Raw genomic sequence first — 16916 nt, forward strand, 5'->3', positions numbered from 1 at the left:
TAACTAAGATGTATTTTAGTCTAAAAATTATGAAATTTCGAGCAGACTAAAGACATGCCCTACCTCGTTGAAATATTGGTTCAAAAGAAAGTAATGGTGGCAAGGCTGTTAAAATGGTTGAAAAGCCACTAGTGGGACATTCTGAGCTTCTGATTGGTTATTCATGTCATATATAGAAGTAAGTATATACAAGAGACCATTTTCAAAAATGGAAAAAGGTGAGTGGGGCTACTGTGTTTCATTCAGGACATGAGTGATATCTCAGGAAATATAAAATATAGGAGGTCCTTATTTTATAGTCTAGCTCATCAATATCTATAATTTGAGTTTCTAATTCATAAGAAACTATAGACCTTGTAGTTTGACTTCACAAACATCTAACTTGAACCAGTGCTGCATTCATCATACCACGATCATCGATGTTTATCTGTTTTTTTTATATTTGCTTTTAAATTAAGAAATTGAGTAATATATAATGTATAGTAATAAGATTTGAATTATAATCCACAGTTTGATAACAAAGTTATTGACATAAGTTCATGTAATAGTCGATCAATAAAATTTTTAATGCGAGTCAACAAACAAGATGACATGGTCTTTCACCTGTGACCCTTGAAAGGGTTAAAGTATCCTACCTTCACTCCTAGCAACAGCCTTGATAACTTGAGTGACTTAATATCTTCCACTATGCTAACAGTGTTTGTGCTAGAAGGACCGAAACACTTGGAAAAAATGGAATTCACTTATATTTTTGTACACAAAACATAGAAACTTATGAATTTTGTAATTTATTATTTACTGGTGGGCCTCCTGAGATAGTAAACAATTTTGACAATAGATGGCACAGATCAAATTCTGTAAAATAGTATAGAACATTTCCACTTGCAACACCAGAGGAAACAACATAGATGTTGTATTGTTGAATCAATGCAAAATGCAGACAAAATATTTTACTTTTATATAAAACTAGACCACCCGTGACCCATTTGGTCACTCACTATTCAGAGGTTATGAAGAATTCAAGCTAATTTCAATTGCACCTCAATGAAGGTTTGTTTTGAGATAATTTAATTAAATATTTCAATTCATTCGTGTTATTCATAATTCAAGAAAAGATATTTGACTATTGATCAGGAGTAAAAGGAAAGACCATTTCATTTTTCAAAAAAGTGAAGTCAGAGTTTTCAGGCATTGTGATAAATTAGTTCATTATATTGTGGTCTTTCCTCATAAACCTTCTACGAATAACAATTCTTCAAATTACCTACCATAACCAAGGCACAGTATTGAGAAATTCTTCAAGATCTTGTTTTTGTCATCTTACGCCTTTTAATGAAGATGGGAATATTGACAGGGAAATAGATTTGAACGAAGAAGTTTCATGAAGAGTGCGAACGGTAGTGTGATGTAAAATTACTCATGCTAGAAATTTTCATAAAAGTGACCTGAAAAATGGTGCTAACTCGGTAACCTGTGGCCTGATGAAGTTTTGTAAAGAGCGCGAACGGTAGTGTGATGTAAAATTAATCATGCTAGAAATTTTCATAAAAGTGACCCGAAAAATGGTGCTAACTCGGTAACCCGTGGCCTGATTTTAACAGAACTTGTTTTATTCTGTTTCTATTCTCATTTCATTTCAAATATGTGCTATTGTGCACCATTTTTTTTGATGTATTTAATTACAGAGAAGCAAACAAACAAACAAATAATCTCAGAGTTTTAGTAGTACATAGATTATACAATGGTGAACATGGGACCATATTACATGCTTTCTACTTCCTTAGTAGTTAACATATGAGGATTCTGGCCCACGGACTTACCTCACGTTTGAGTTCGGCCAGGGGGGGGACATTCCATAGGCCCAGTTAGTAGGCCCTAACTTAGTATTCCTAGGTAAATTTGCATTTGGGTAATTTTTACTATGATAACTTTAGAATGTTTTATAGAGCAGTTTTCTCCATTCTCAATGTTACAATTTGTGCATTTATGTATTCAAAGTGCATTTACATGATCAATGGCCATTATCATTTTTTTCTGTCACATAGTCAAACACCAAAATATGATAACCTGAATGTATTACCTTGAAGTTACAGTAATTGAAAGTCATTTGTCAAACATTTGTGTGTGTTATCTTCTGACTTTCAAGTTATCTAAAGATTGGCCAAGTAGTGGAACAATTAATTTATAACTATTTGAAGATAACTTATTGACAATTTTAATACTTGAGATTTTCCTACAAGGCAGATATATTCCAAATTGATGTATTCCATTATTGAAAAGGTTATTTTTAACTTTGAACTTCAGTTTATTTTGATTACAATCCAAATGTTATATTTGTAGAAGGCTTTTACTCTGGAAAATCAGGGTAAAATATTTTAAATGTTTTCTTTTCAAAATATCAAATTATAATGATTAAAGAAATTTTTCCTAGTGATGTCTTGGAGGAAAGTACCTGTGTGATTTCTTCCAGCACAATGAAATTGCATATAGTTACCTAAATGCTTTTATTCATAATGCTTGTAAGTGTTCCTTTGTTTTAGGTTGTACATGACTGCAGAAATGATAGTGGTGCATTTTATCATCAGTTTGGTGTAATAATGAAGAATGTTTTTGACATGCAGGTAAGATCAGGTTGTTTAAATGCATTGAAATATATCTTGTTGGAAAATTAGGGAGTTTATATATTTACCATAGCATAGGAAATTATAGTATATGTAGATATATTTATTAAAATCAAAAGAAAATTTACTGAGCTGTAATTTAGTTCACTTTTAAGCACATTATTGTGCAGCAACATTGATACTACAGTTTCATTTGTTTAATGCAACAGATCTCAAATGCTAACATATTGTTTTTTAGTTTAAATATATGTTACTTTGTTATGAATTTTATGTAGGATTAATTTAAAGCTCAAGGATAACAGTAGCTTTGTTGAGAAAGTTATAGAGTTTTAGAAAAAAGGATTAGGTTGAATAAATTTGATAGGTGATCTAAAAGCCAAGGTAATTATGAAAGAAAATGAAGTTTATAGAAATAAAGGGAAAATAAGATAGAAGAAAATAAATGTAAAAATCAAGTACATGACCAGAAATTTAGAGCTTTTAAAGAGCAAGATTTTTCAAACATTTGATTAGAAATTAACACAAATATATAGAAGGAGTCAAGAAGAATTTTTTTTGTTTTTCAGAATTCTTTTATGAACATTTATGTCAGACTCACAACTTGTTGTCACAATACAGAAATATGTGGGTAACAGAGATTTTACAGTTCAAAAAATGTGGTTTCTAATAAGATACCTAACCTATGTTCAGATCTAGCTTTCCACATTCAGTGCTACCTTGTATATGAAAACTTTTTCACTTGCTACTAGCCTTGAGGCTTCCACCTAATATCACTTGTTTACTCTCACTCATCATACTGTGACACATATTTTTGCCCTTTTTACTTTATTGTTTGACTATGGTTTATCTGGCTCCACTGCTAATGGTTATCTGGTGATCTTATCTACCACCTTTTGACATTCCTGTTACTCTGTTCTGACCCTCCTTTCTTCACCAACTCCATGTTTGACTCCCATGCCTGACTGAGACATTAATGTGATGTTGCACACTCTCATATATGCCCCATTTGAGCAATTGGCTACTTTCTCTTTATACCAACTTTCTCTTAAGACTTCCTTCCTTCTCTTTCTCATCTGTAGTTGCCATAATTCAGGTATCTTATGTTCTTGATGTTTCTTGAACTCTATTCCATTGCACTTATTTACTCCTCTACCTGGACTGGTCCTTTCTTCCTAAGACTTCAGCTCTTTGGGAGGGTAACCGTTTTTTCTCTCCTATTGACCTTCTATTCCTCATCTTTATGCTCATTCAGACCCGGATCAACTTGTATGTCCAGTTCGGGCTGTTTGGTGTTACTTGGCTTGAACTTCTCCTTTTCAGAGTCCCCACCATCATCTGTTTCTATCTAGGGTCCTCTCATCTTCTACCCTTTCCAGATGGTTTCATCAACTCCTCTGGTTGGTGTATTCTTCCCTGGATGTTGATGCTTGCAGGCTCTTTCATATTTTGTCCCATCATATGTGTCAGTGTTTCATGCTCTTCTCATTTTTACTGGTCCGTGGATGAGATCCTTCAGATGGTTGGCATGTAGACAACTTCCCACACGTTCGTCACTCATTATCTTAATCATCTTACTGTTCCCATCACCATTCTTCAATCGACCCACCATCTTTGAGAAGGTTATGTGTTTTTTTTCTCTCCCTTTCTCTTTAACAAGATCCCAGCAGGTGGCTGGCATTGCCTCCCAGGGTGTGCTTACTTCTCAAAATCTGCATTAGAAAGCATTCAACTCATCTGCTCTGGCTCTACCAGTGTTCACTGTCAAGATGGTGTGTACCTCAAGACCACAAGAACTATCCTCCTGATATACAAAATTACTCATTTGCCCAATCCAGACCATATTGTTTTATGGACTATCACTGAAAAAGCTGGTACCAAGAACGTGGTAGCCCACTTCTTTAGCTTGTACTTGCTGGCTTTTAAAAAATTGGGTTTTGAGATCACCCATTGCACTGTCCTAAGTAAAATACCTTTCAGACAAATGTCCAATGGGGATACAGACACTTCTTCAGATACGTCCATCACAAATTTTCCTTCTCTTTTTCAAGTAGAGCATGAAGGACCATTGCCACTTACCAGTTCCTAACTTCTGGGGTGGTGGGCTTTGGAGAGTTCTTCACCGATTGAGCTCAGCACAATACAGTGAGAAGTTGGGGTGGTGGGCCTTGGAGAGTTCTTCACTGATTGAGCTCAGCACAATACAGTGAGAAGTTGGACAGTGGTGACACTGTCAATGTAGTGCAGATCACCTTCTGAAACAGGTGGTGTGCCCTTCTTCTGCAACCTGAGTCTGTCCAGTTGAGTCGAGATGAGCACACCCTGTATGGTCTGATTGCGCCCTAACCACACTACACTTATTGGCTTGCCAACAGCTTGTATGCAAGTGCTCAGATGAGCAAGTTCTTATTCTGCCCATATTTACAACACTTGGGGCATATTTGTCTCTCTCTCTTCGTTACATTCCAGATGAAGGTTATACCCTGGTCGAGACAACATGCAGTCTCCCATGGGTGTGACCCTATGGAGCTCTTGCCATTAGGTGTCACACTGCATGGGCTTTCCCTTCGGACATTTCAGAATGGACCTTATCTAGGTTTACATTTTCAACAGCCCTTCCACCAATTCTATGTAGGATTTTAACTATTGTGTGTATGGAGGTGAAATATCATCTCAGAAATTAATATTTTCCTAATCTAAAATGTATTTTTGCTAGATACTCACCTCTTAACACATTTCCATATGAGTTCCCTGCTTCTGGTGAACTTTCTTCACTCCTCTTCTAAGAAGGAAGTTATTGTCAGTGTAAGTGCTTAAGAGAAGCTACTGTGCATGGAGGTTATGTTGCCTTCTGGTTGGTGGAGGGATATATCTATTAGAAATACATTTTCAAATTAGGAAAATGTTAACTTTACCCAATTCTGAGAAGCTAGTTGTTCATAAGTAAAGGAAAAAGAAGTACAACAGACTTGAGATTTCAGAAATTGTGCATAGATGTGAAATAGTGGAAGTAGATTAAAGTAGGCAGAGAACTTGCCGTGGAGGGACAAATCAGAAGAAGATGTACAGAAAAGTATAGATCACTCACCAATGAATAGGAACTCAAAAAACAGATTGAAACCTTGGAAGAAACTAGGAAAAGACCCTTGGTATAAAGTGAGAAAATTAATTTTTTGGAATGTGGTGGGACTTTATAACAAAACTGATAATTTTTGGGACTATATTTATAATTTTGACATTATTGTTTTAGTTGAAACATGGGTTGAGAAGAAATGGGAATCAACATGAGCGAAACAGCTTAATGATGGATATGAATGGTATTTCAATTTCTGTTAAAGAAAAACTCAAGGGAGATGAAAAGGTGGACAACTGGTTGGAATTGCCAAGAAATTGTCTCCATTAATATCCTGTAAGCCATGGAAGTTAGGACTTAATATAAGAAATGCCCATAAGCACAATAAATGAAGAATAATTAGTGTATATAACAATCTTGGGATGGAAGAAACTTTAGACCAACTTTCTAAAGGCTTGGATAACAGTTATTTGGAGGATGAGCATATTATTTTAACTGGAGACTTCAATGCAAGAACTGGTAATGAACAACAAACGGAGTTGGAGATCGAAGAATTAGAAGAGGGATGGACCATAGCGAGGAATTCTGTTGATGAGAAAATCTGATGGATTGGTGCAACAATGAAGGATGTGTAATTTTAAATGAATGATTTAAAGGTGACCTTGAAGTGAAGCTAACCCATGTTGGAAATGGAAGAGACTCAGTCATTGACTATGTTTTTATGAAGAATAATAACAAAATTATATAATGGGAATGTATATTACTGAAAGGATTGAATCTGACCATTGAAAGATGAAACATAACATGAGGAGGAAGAAATTATTATGACCCAGTGGTACTATAAATGGACCTCAACTAAAAGATGAGAGTTTGTAGGCTGACCTGGAATGTGACTGGTGGAAAATGAAAAATGAGAGAGACAAGGTAAGGAGAATACAGGTCCTCAGTGAAATTTTTAAGAAGAATGCCAAGGAAATGAGGATCAAATTTATGACAGGAACTAAAAGGAAGCAATATGAGATAATGAATACAAGCAGAGGAAGAGACTGGTAAGAATATTACTGAAACAATTTAGGAAAACAAGAAAAGGAGTTAACAGGACCCACTATATTATGGCGAAAAGAAATCTCAGTAAGATATATTGGGAAGTGCAAAATTAGAAGAAAGAAAAGATTGGGAAGAAAATCAACAAGAGTAAGGACAGTGAACTTTTCTGGCAACATGTTAATAAACTCGGAAAACAACCTAAGAAGCAAGATGTTACAATAACTGCACATCAATAAAGAGAACACTTTGTGCAATTATTGGAAGGAGAAGAGATGAGTAGCAATAACTGGTGTGAGAAATCCAACACTAAGTGTTACCATTTGAAAATAATGAAAATAATAATAAGAATTTGTATGAAAAGATATGAAAAATGAGGATTAAAAGAAGAATGTACAAGATGATTAAGAGTATTTATAATGAAACAAGGAACATCATAATTTCACCAAAAGGATGATCAGATAAGTTTTGGACTTCGAAAGGGAAGACAAGGAAGCCTGTTAAGTCCAGTGTTATATAGTATTTCTATCAAAGATTGGGAAGATGAATGGATCACAAGACATGTTAGGGGAACTGTTATTGGAAATAAAAAAATAATTGATCTTAAATTCACAGACAACATTGTTGCACTAGCCGACCATAGAAACGATATGAGAGAAGTGGTTAAACTTGTGAAAAATATGTGGAAAGAAAAGATTTGGTTATTAATTTGGAAAAATTGAAGACTATAGTTTTCCATAAAGGAGGGAAGCTTAATAAAGAAAATAAGTGGACATACAAGGGTCAATTTATTGAGGTGGCTAACAAGTACAAGTACTTGGAAATTTGGTTTTCTACAAAAAATATTCATGAGGAACACATTAAGAAACAAAGTTTAAAGGCTTAAAAGAGCATCAATACGGCATGAAGTTTAATGAAAAACGTGAGATACAAGAGTGGAATAAGAAGATACATGTTTTTAAAAGTTTGATTCAGACTGTTTTGTTGTATGGAGTGGAAGCTTGGGGCTGGGGTGCTAATGAAGAGCTTGAAAGATGCAAAAAAAATATATGAAGAGGATTTTAAGCTTAGATAAAAATTCACCTGATTACTTGTGGAAAATGGAAGTGAGAAAGACAAAAATGAATTATGAAGCACTTATAAAAAGTGTCAAATGTATTATTACTATTGTGAAAATGATGGAAGATAGATAACCAAAGGTTTGTTTGAAAGAGATGATGAAATTAACAGACCGTATTGAACAACCTACATGGCTTACTTGCTTTATCAAGCAGCTAAACCAGGTGGGAAGTGAAGTGATTCAGCTCATGAAGGAAGAAGTCTCATTAGAGGAAATCATGAGAGCATTACAAGAGATGCTTCGGAAAATGCTTGAGCAAGAAATCCAAGTAATGTGGACTAGAATTGATAATACAACATACTGTTACTTTTATAAAGATATTAAGAAGTCAATTGGAAGATAAAATTACTTGGTTGAGGATAAAAGTTGTGAAGTAAACAGAATTGTATGGATGAGACTAAGATGTGAAAATGTTCACAAGAGGCAAAAAACTTGTTACCATATGATCAAAGGAGATGTACCGACTGTAACCGGGAAGTAACAACTGGAATAATCAATAATCAAGAGTTGGAGGAAAAAGGAGTTAATTGGTGGAAACAATTATTATAGAATAAACCAGACTCTAATATTTGTAAATATATTTTAGCATGTTGTAAATGAATTAATGAATGATTTTATTGAAGAATGTAACAAACCCCCCTCTTCCTAAGAAATTGTAAATTTGCAGAGTAAATAGAAATAAGTAATTAAAAATCAAACAACCTAAAAATATATATTTTGGGGTCCTGTGTGGTTGTGTTTACAGCAATCAAGATGAAAAATGTCACAAATATAAATTTTCAAGCACTTAACACATTGACATAGAGAAAGTTTGGAATTGGCCATTTTTAGTAATTATAGGGGGATCAAGATACTACAGAAAGCATAATTTTTAATTTTTTTTGACAATTACTCATCTGTACTTTGGCCAATTTACATGGGATTTGGTACAAAAATACTTTTTACAGGTCCCATGCATATACAGACAAAAATGTTGGATATGCTCATTTACAATATGGCACATTATCTCCACTCACAGATATAGCTATTCTTGTTTAGTGCTGCCCTCAATATGCAAAAATGTTTTCACATGCCACAAGCCTTGAGCTCTCACATACCCCAAGATCAACATGGTTCAATTGCATCTCGCATGTAAATCATCTTGCAATAATCTTCCACCAATAGGAGTGCGACACACCCTACTAACGCATGTGACTCCTTCTATAACTACCACTTCTTGTTTGGCAGTGGTCGTTTCAAGATGTTTCTCATTGTGCTCTTCAGTCATGTTTTTCTTTTGAAATTGTTATTGAACTGTTTTGTAATTTATTTCAAAGTGGAATTGTTATTCTCATTTTTTAAAAGTTCACAAACATAAGGATAACTTTTTCTTCAGTTTTTAATTTTTTTATTCTAACACTGTTGTGTTTGATCATTCATCTTTAACGATGAATTCTGAAATCCAAGTTACTTCTTCATGGGTAATACCATCTGCCACCACACTTACACAGGCTGCAGGTGTGGGAACATGACTGTAGAATTTTCATTTCTTATTCGACATGAGATTGATTGTTATATGATTCAACCTGCTCCACCTGATGTTGCCTATTTTCCTCCTGAACATGTCAGACCTCTTCGTCATGAGAAAGAATTTGACAGCCTTTTTCCTCCACCTGTTTTTGCTGTGTCTTCTTATGTCCCTACTGAGGAATGAGCTAGACCTAATATGGCTTTTTTGAACACGATTTCCCAGATGTGTTCTGTTTTATCCACTTCCCCGAATCCTTTTAATTCTCTTCCTTCTGTGTTACATGATACCCCTTCCTCTTGGTATCTGGTGCTCCCCCCTTCCCTGGATATTAGGGTTCATGCAGAGCATTTTTTATCTCAGTTGCATGAGGGAGCTATCATGCCTCGCCCTGCATGGGATTTGGATCAGTTTGCTTTAGCCTACCATCAGGCTGAATTTCCTTTTCTTGTTTCTCAACAGTTGGAATTAATTTTGACTGTGTATGGGGCAGACCCTGATCATCCTGTTCATTTATCCCACGCCCAGTTTTCCAGCCTTTGTCTTACCCTATTGACTCTTCTATGGTGCTTTGTCCACTATCCACCTCCTTTCCGCTTCACCGAGATCCTGAGGGTTTTTTGAGGGATATCCTCTCCTTGATTACCTCCATGTTGGCATGTTTGGCTTCTTTGGCTCTTTCCTTACACACATGGTTTTTCTGTTGTCGGGATCTTCTGGAAGAGATGCTGTATTGTCCCAAGTTTGTTTACCACCTACTTATCTTTAGGACTTATGTATGTCCTCTTTTCTTACTGGTCTGTTTTCAGAGATATTCCTGAGGCTTTAGAATTCCATGTGGAATTAGTGAGATAGCAGTTGACCCTTTCATATTTGGTTGATTGTGTGTCGAGGCTCTGTTGGCCATCACACTCCTTCCCAGCCCTTGCCAGTTCCTACCTCTATAGGTTTCTCTACTTGTTCTTTATTCAATGCAGATGGACATGTTGTCAGCAATACCAGTGACTATCTGGTGGGTTTCAGTCCAGTGGGGGCTTGCTTGACCAATTTTGTTCCCCTATGGTGAGATTTTGTCACAGATCTTTGGGTTATTCAGGTATTATCCATGGGACTTGTCACCCACTTTCTTTCCCCTGCTCTGTTATCTCAGGTGTCTGTATCCTTTCCACTGCCTCAGGATCCTCTCACCAGTCAATGTCTGTCTGAGGCAATAGAGAATCTTCTCTCCCAGAAAGCCATTGAACTTGTACATCATCCTTCTCCAGGTTTTTATTCCAGGCTGTTTGTGGTACCCAAGTAAATTGGGGACTGGCGACTTGTGATTGATCTGACTCACCTCAATCAATTTTTGGTTCTGCCTCATTTTAATTGTAACTTTTCTCCCTCTCAGGTGTTTTTTTCTCCAGGTTAATGAATGACCAAGGTAGATATCTCGAATGTTTATCTGCATATTCCTATATCTTGCCAGTTGAGGTGCTATCTTCAGTTTGTTCATCATGGGGTAGTGTATCAATTTTGTGCCCTAACCTTTGGACTTGCTTCTGCCCTGTATGTCTTTTGTCAAGTGGTAAAGGCTTTTGCCTTACATATGTATGCTCAGGGGTTGTGCTTACACTATTACGTGGAGGACTGACTTCTGTTAGCTCATTCTGAATGGAAGTCTGCCCATCACACTCATCTGCTGCTTTTGAGGCAGCTCAGGTGAGTTGGATAATCAAATTGGAGAAGTACTTCCTTATACCTACCCAATATCTTGTCCACTTGGGTTTCTTTTCAACACTCATCTCGGTCAGGCCCAACTTTCTCCTCTTTGATTCCACTCAATGGAGCTTACAGTTCTCCACACCCTTACTGCTCATGAGGTGCTATTGCTTTTGAGGATGTGGTCTTCTAAGGAAACTCTTATCCTCTTTTGTAGAGTGTATATGAAGTCTCTTCGCTGGACCCTGGACAACCAAAGTAACTTTCTGCAGGATCCTTTGGATGCTCCTATCCCTTCCTCCTTTTCTTGTTGACAATCTGCATTGGTGGTTAGACAAGGCTCACATATCGGTGGGTGTTCCATTTCCTCCCCCTCATTCAGATTTGCATATCTTCACAGATGCTTCCCTCCATGTCTGGGGGCCGTAAGTCAATCAGCAGAAAGCTTCATGTCAGTGGTCTCTGGCTTAAAGGTCTTACCATCTCAACATCCTGGAGCTTCTGGCTGTACATCGTTCTTTGGATCATTTTCTTTATCTTGACAGGAATCGTCTGGTCATGATCCACTCTGATAATTCTATGGTGGTAGCTTGTATCAATCACCAAGGCAGCACCCATTCTCATTCCCTATGTGGTCGGACCTTGGATCTCCTTTTTTGGGCCCACACACTCGGTATTCATCCCTTTGCGTGTCATGTTCCAGGTGCATTCAACGTTGTCAATTTTAAGTTATGTTTTGATATATATGTACTTCTTATTTTTCAGGGGCATGTCCCTTTTTTCCCTTAAAGATCCTGCACTGTGTGAGTGGTGCCTGTCCAGGTGTACATTAAATTAGTCCAATCCGCACTATCAGGCCATGTTGACTTAACAGTTATAATTTCCATGACCACCTCACACATACACTGTTCAGATGGGGGGTTCCACAAGATTGATCAGATTTTTCTTTGCGATATATTTCCTTTCATTGAAATGCCCATTCTGGACCATACTAACCCATAAACTTCATGTGTAAAGCAGAAGGGAATAGCTGCCCATCCCTGCCATTCCTTAGATTAAATAAACCAGTTTTGGTCAGCTTTTCAAAATAGGGTTTTTGAGGTCACCTGTTGCACTATCTCTGGTGTTGACATTCCTCCAGACTCTTCACTGCATATTCTTCCCCTTTTCAGTTCCAAGCTGCTTTGGTGGTGGACCATGGAGGCATCCTCCTGAATGTGATCATTATATACAATGCAACCTATGATGAATCCTTTCAGTTGAGAGCAGGGTATTGGCATTCTGCTGGTGTAGATGACGAGATATCTTCCAATCTGAAGCTCCATCTCTGAACAGATTTATCTGAGGGGGTGTTGTAGCTTTGGAGTTAGCCATCTAAATTGCAGTACACCCCTTCGATGGGATCCCTCATCCTACCCCCACATGGATGTCAGTTCCCAGTGGATAGGTTTTGGATTCAGAGCTAGACCAATTAACATAATTCCTCTCCCATGTACTACAGGTTTCTCTGTTCCCTAACTCAATTGGACTCATGTTCACTGCTACCGTGTTGTGGGTCATGGTGGATGAACATGCAGGTTTTTATGGTTATTCTTTTTATGCAATCCCTTGAAGATTTTCATATTCCAAGGATGTTACTGCACTGGGGGTGGTTCCTGTCTGATTGGTTTTGAGTGGGATATCTCACAATACGCGGCCATCTTTATCTTTCTGATCGACTGGATGTCGAGTTCACGGATTGGTCCAACAATTTTTCACTTAGCTATAATGTGCCTTGTTCACAGATCGTTGGGTATGATATCTTCCTTTGGTCTGCAAAACTTGAGGTGAGACGGTATGACCCTCTTTCCTACTCCCACCAGATAGCTGGATTCTGGATTGCAGTTGACTTGCTGTCACTATGATCCTTTTTCTTGCTTCTAAGTAGATGTTGGTTCCTGGTGGCTGGGTTTTGGATGCAGTTGACTTGCCGTGAATGGTCCGTCACACTCTAGCCACTCCACACCTTGGGGCACGTCTTTTTATTCTCATCCACATTACTATCATCAAAGGGATTGAGGTTCTGTTATCAGGTGGTTCGGATCCCTATCCAATTATTGTTCTCTGCCTTTTGGATGTACTCCTCTCATTTTCTGCCCATGTTTGCAAAACTTTTTCCCACAATGGGCATACCTGGTACAGAAATGATGCTGTCTTCCACATATGATCCTCTACTGCGAAGATCTCTCCTTTTTGGGTGTTTTTTAATTCGATTAACTTATTCCTCTTTATTGTTTTCATTCCGTACTTATTCCTCTTTATTGTTTTCATTCTGTACTTTGTTTCTGGTGTCCTTTCATCAAATTCAACACCTTACCTTTTTCTGGCGTCTCATATTCCTCAACCATTGGAGGAAATTATTCAGTCAGGTACGTGGACTAGTCCTAATATGTCCGTGAATGGTCTGTCATGCCCTACCACTCTACACCTAGAGTCACATTCTTTTGATTTTACCCACTTTAATAATTTCTGGGATTGAGTTTCATAGATATTGCATGGTTTAGGTCACTTTCTGGCCATAGTTCTCTCTCACTTGGATGTGCTCCTCTGTTTTCTGTCCTTATATGCAACATCTTTCTACCATGGGGAAGAGCATACCTGGTTCAGATGTGGTGTGTTTTCCCTCATCAAATCCTAAAATCTGACTTTCTCATTTTAGGGAGTGTCCTTCATACATTTCAAAAAATTGCTTCTTTCTTACCCTTGGATCTGTCCCTCCACCTATTCAATGTGGGATTATAGTTATATTTGTGAGAAGAAGTAATATACTGTATTGGAAGTTATAATTTTCCAGTACTGAAAATGTATTTCTGATAGCTACTTACCTCTTTTCACACTTCCCACCCTTCCTCCCCATTGAAAACCAGTGCTTACATTTTCTGTCAAAACTTGAAATGATAGTTCGGTAGAATCGACTATAGAGAGTCACATGCATCAGGAGGGTTGTCGCATGATGACTTACATGCAAGACACAGTTGAACCACTTTGATTATAGGGTACATGGGAGCTTGTGGCTTGCGAAGAAATATTTGCATATAGAGGGCAACACTGAATGAGAATAGTTATATCTGTGAGAGGAGGTATTGTGCCTATTGGAAATACATTTTCAGTGTAGGAAAATTATAACTTTTGGTCATTTTAGGGGTGGTTGGTTGGGTGGGTCAAGTAAATAAACAAACCCATAATTTTAGGTGTTTGGGTCAATGACTTAGACACATTTCAACTAGTTTATGTGAGATTTAGTACAAAGATACTTTTTGCAGGTCCCAAACAGAGATATATATACAATTTTGGAATTTTTGTCTTTTGCTGAATTTTCAGCAAGAAAAGCAATTTAAGGTTTTTGTGAACTATTCATGTGTATGTCAACCAAGTTGCATGGGATTTGGTACAAAGATACCTTCTTTTAGGTCCCAAGCAGTAATATAGACAGTTTTAGATTTTTTTTCGTGTCAAAATTAGCTATGTTGGGATTGTATGGTGGAGAAATGTTGGCCACTTTTATTGCACTAGGTACTGCTGTGATTTCATTTGTATTTTACTTAAAAATTGGGTGATTTCACACATTTTTTTTGGTCAGTTTAATACAGTGAGTGTTGTAACAGGCAAAGACACAAAATTACTGAATACAGTGTAGTATGTGGATGGACTTGTAGTAGTGTTCACTGTTGTTGACATAACATACACTTTACTTTCACTCAGAAGTTTTTATTAACAGTTATGTTACAAATTTGAGGGTAACAGACAGGCCACTAAATAAAAAAGAAATGTTATTTAAGTTTAGCTCATAGACATTGTATTATAGTCAAAACCTCTATCAATGATAAGTAATGCTTTAGATGATAGGACTAAAATATACTTCAGTAACTTGGAATTAACCTGCCTAATTCCAACAACATACTATACAACCAAACTTCAATTCTAGGGTACAGCTTATCATACTGATTCTGTAGACCATGCCATTGTTTTGCTACATACACATTAATACCAATCTTAACTATTGAAATTAAACTAATAACTAATTGAAAGTATCGAGGTGTTTTGTTATTGCACTTTATTAGCTTTATTTCTATAGTTTACTCAAGCTTTTAAACTTTTTCATCTGTAAGTTAATTCTGAGGTAGGGGCTATGTGTATGAGTATCTAATAAAGTTGATTATGATGTTGTCCATTTAAATTATTTTAATTTCATAACTAAGTGCAGTAGTGAACAATATATGCATATAATGTGAGAGCTTCTAAATAACAGTTTGTGGTCACTCTTTAACTCTTTGCTCTTCTCAGTAGTCAGTTTTATACTTGTATTGTAAAGTGATCTGTGTAAGCAGTATAGGATTAATTAGATATATATATAGGGATAGACTTAACAGATGTTCAAAACCTTGTGTAAAATGTGTTATGTGTAAATCTTGTACTTTTTCAAGTTCAAAAATAAAGGATATAGGTTTTAGTTTTGGTATTTATTGACAAATTAAGAAAATTACTGTGTGTTCTGTTGGGTAATTTAATCCCTGCTGTATATTTGTACATTCTTTTTTTTTCCTTCTAGGCTGCTCATGCTGTTCTTCAGCAACAGGATGCAGGCAAGCCTGTTTATAAAGTCAAAAATATATCACTTAATACACTGTGTAGTACCTATGGTGGACCCATAAACCCAAGAAAGGATCAGATGAAGAATCTTTATCGCCGAGATCAGAAGTTCTGGATCAGACGGCCTTTGACAGAAGATATGATCTTTCATGCGGCCTTTGATGTCTTCTGTTTACTCCCTACAGTCTACAACACAATCAGAGAGTAAGCCCTGGTTTTAAAGTCAATTTTAGAGTGTTGTTATGGTAAAAAAATTAACAGCCAAACAAGGGAGAAAATATTATGGTAATAGATAAACAGATTTTTTTAAAATAAATCTTGCTTTATCTAAAATACAACTTGCTTGTTCACTATCAGTTTGTGTTTTTTAATCATAAGAAAGATTTTAAAACACTGCTAATTAGAACTGGTTGATTAACTTGCTTAACTCTTTCTCAGCAGGGTCATGTAAAATACACAACCCCACCTAGGGAATAATACAAATGCAACAATACATAATGTAACTCAGAGATTTCTTAATGTATGCTCACAAAAACTGTTAAAGATTATAAGTATCTTGTACACAAAGAATGACATTATTTTGATTAAGTATTTCCACTAAAAATATGTTATTTATCTATTGTAGTTATTTGCACTCAACCCTTAATAGTTTGTGTGCAAGATGATTTTCATTTTAAGTATAAAAATACTTTTCTTCATATTACAGTTTTTGAGTTTTATTTGCATAACCTCTAGAACCTCGTAATTGAATATCAAAAGCTTTTTAAGGTAAATGTGTATATTTTATTTTCCATTTTCTATACCATATCACTAACTGTACTTACTATCATCAACATATAGTGCAATGAAATGTTTGAAATTAAGAAATAGAAACAAAAAATGTATATACATTTTAATTTTTTGTAGAATGTCTTAACCCCCTACTTACTGGGGCCATTTTGTCTTATCGTGAGGGCAAAATCACATTTGTGAATTGAAAAAATTATAGAGAACTTCTCTTTTATTGGATTTCAGATTTTATTTTTGTAAATAGTAGCATAACATTCAATTATTTGTATAAAAGTGTACTATTTAATGAAGTTTAAAGAGAAGTTTAATAAAAAAATCCCAATATACATTTGAGACTATAAATAAGTGCCCTCTAAGATGGAACTTTTTTTCAACATTTAAAAAAAATTTTTCCTTGCACTGTAGCACTGGTCCTGTCATCTATGATTGGTATCT

The 16916-nt window shown here is 36.1% G+C and overlaps 1 protein-coding gene across 1 annotated transcript in view; it reads left to right on the top strand.

Annotated features, from left to right (window-relative positions):
• LOC106478500 overlaps positions 1 to 16916 on the top strand; it is a 48845-nt gene that overhangs the window by 13889 nt on the left and 18040 nt on the right. The window contains exons 2-3 of the mRNA XM_013939051.2: positions 2541 to 2621; positions 15652 to 15896. Coding sequence (XP_013794505.1) covers positions 2541 to 2621; positions 15652 to 15896 — 326 coding nt within the window. The remainder of the gene's footprint in view (positions 1 to 2540; positions 2622 to 15651; positions 15897 to 16916) is intronic.

This window comes from Limulus polyphemus, unplaced genomic scaffold, assembly GCF_000517525.1.
Source record: "Limulus polyphemus unplaced genomic scaffold, Limulus_polyphemus-2.1.2 Scaffold217, whole genome shotgun sequence".
Lineage (NCBI taxonomy): Eukaryota > Metazoa > Arthropoda > Merostomata > Xiphosura > Limulidae > Limulus > Limulus polyphemus.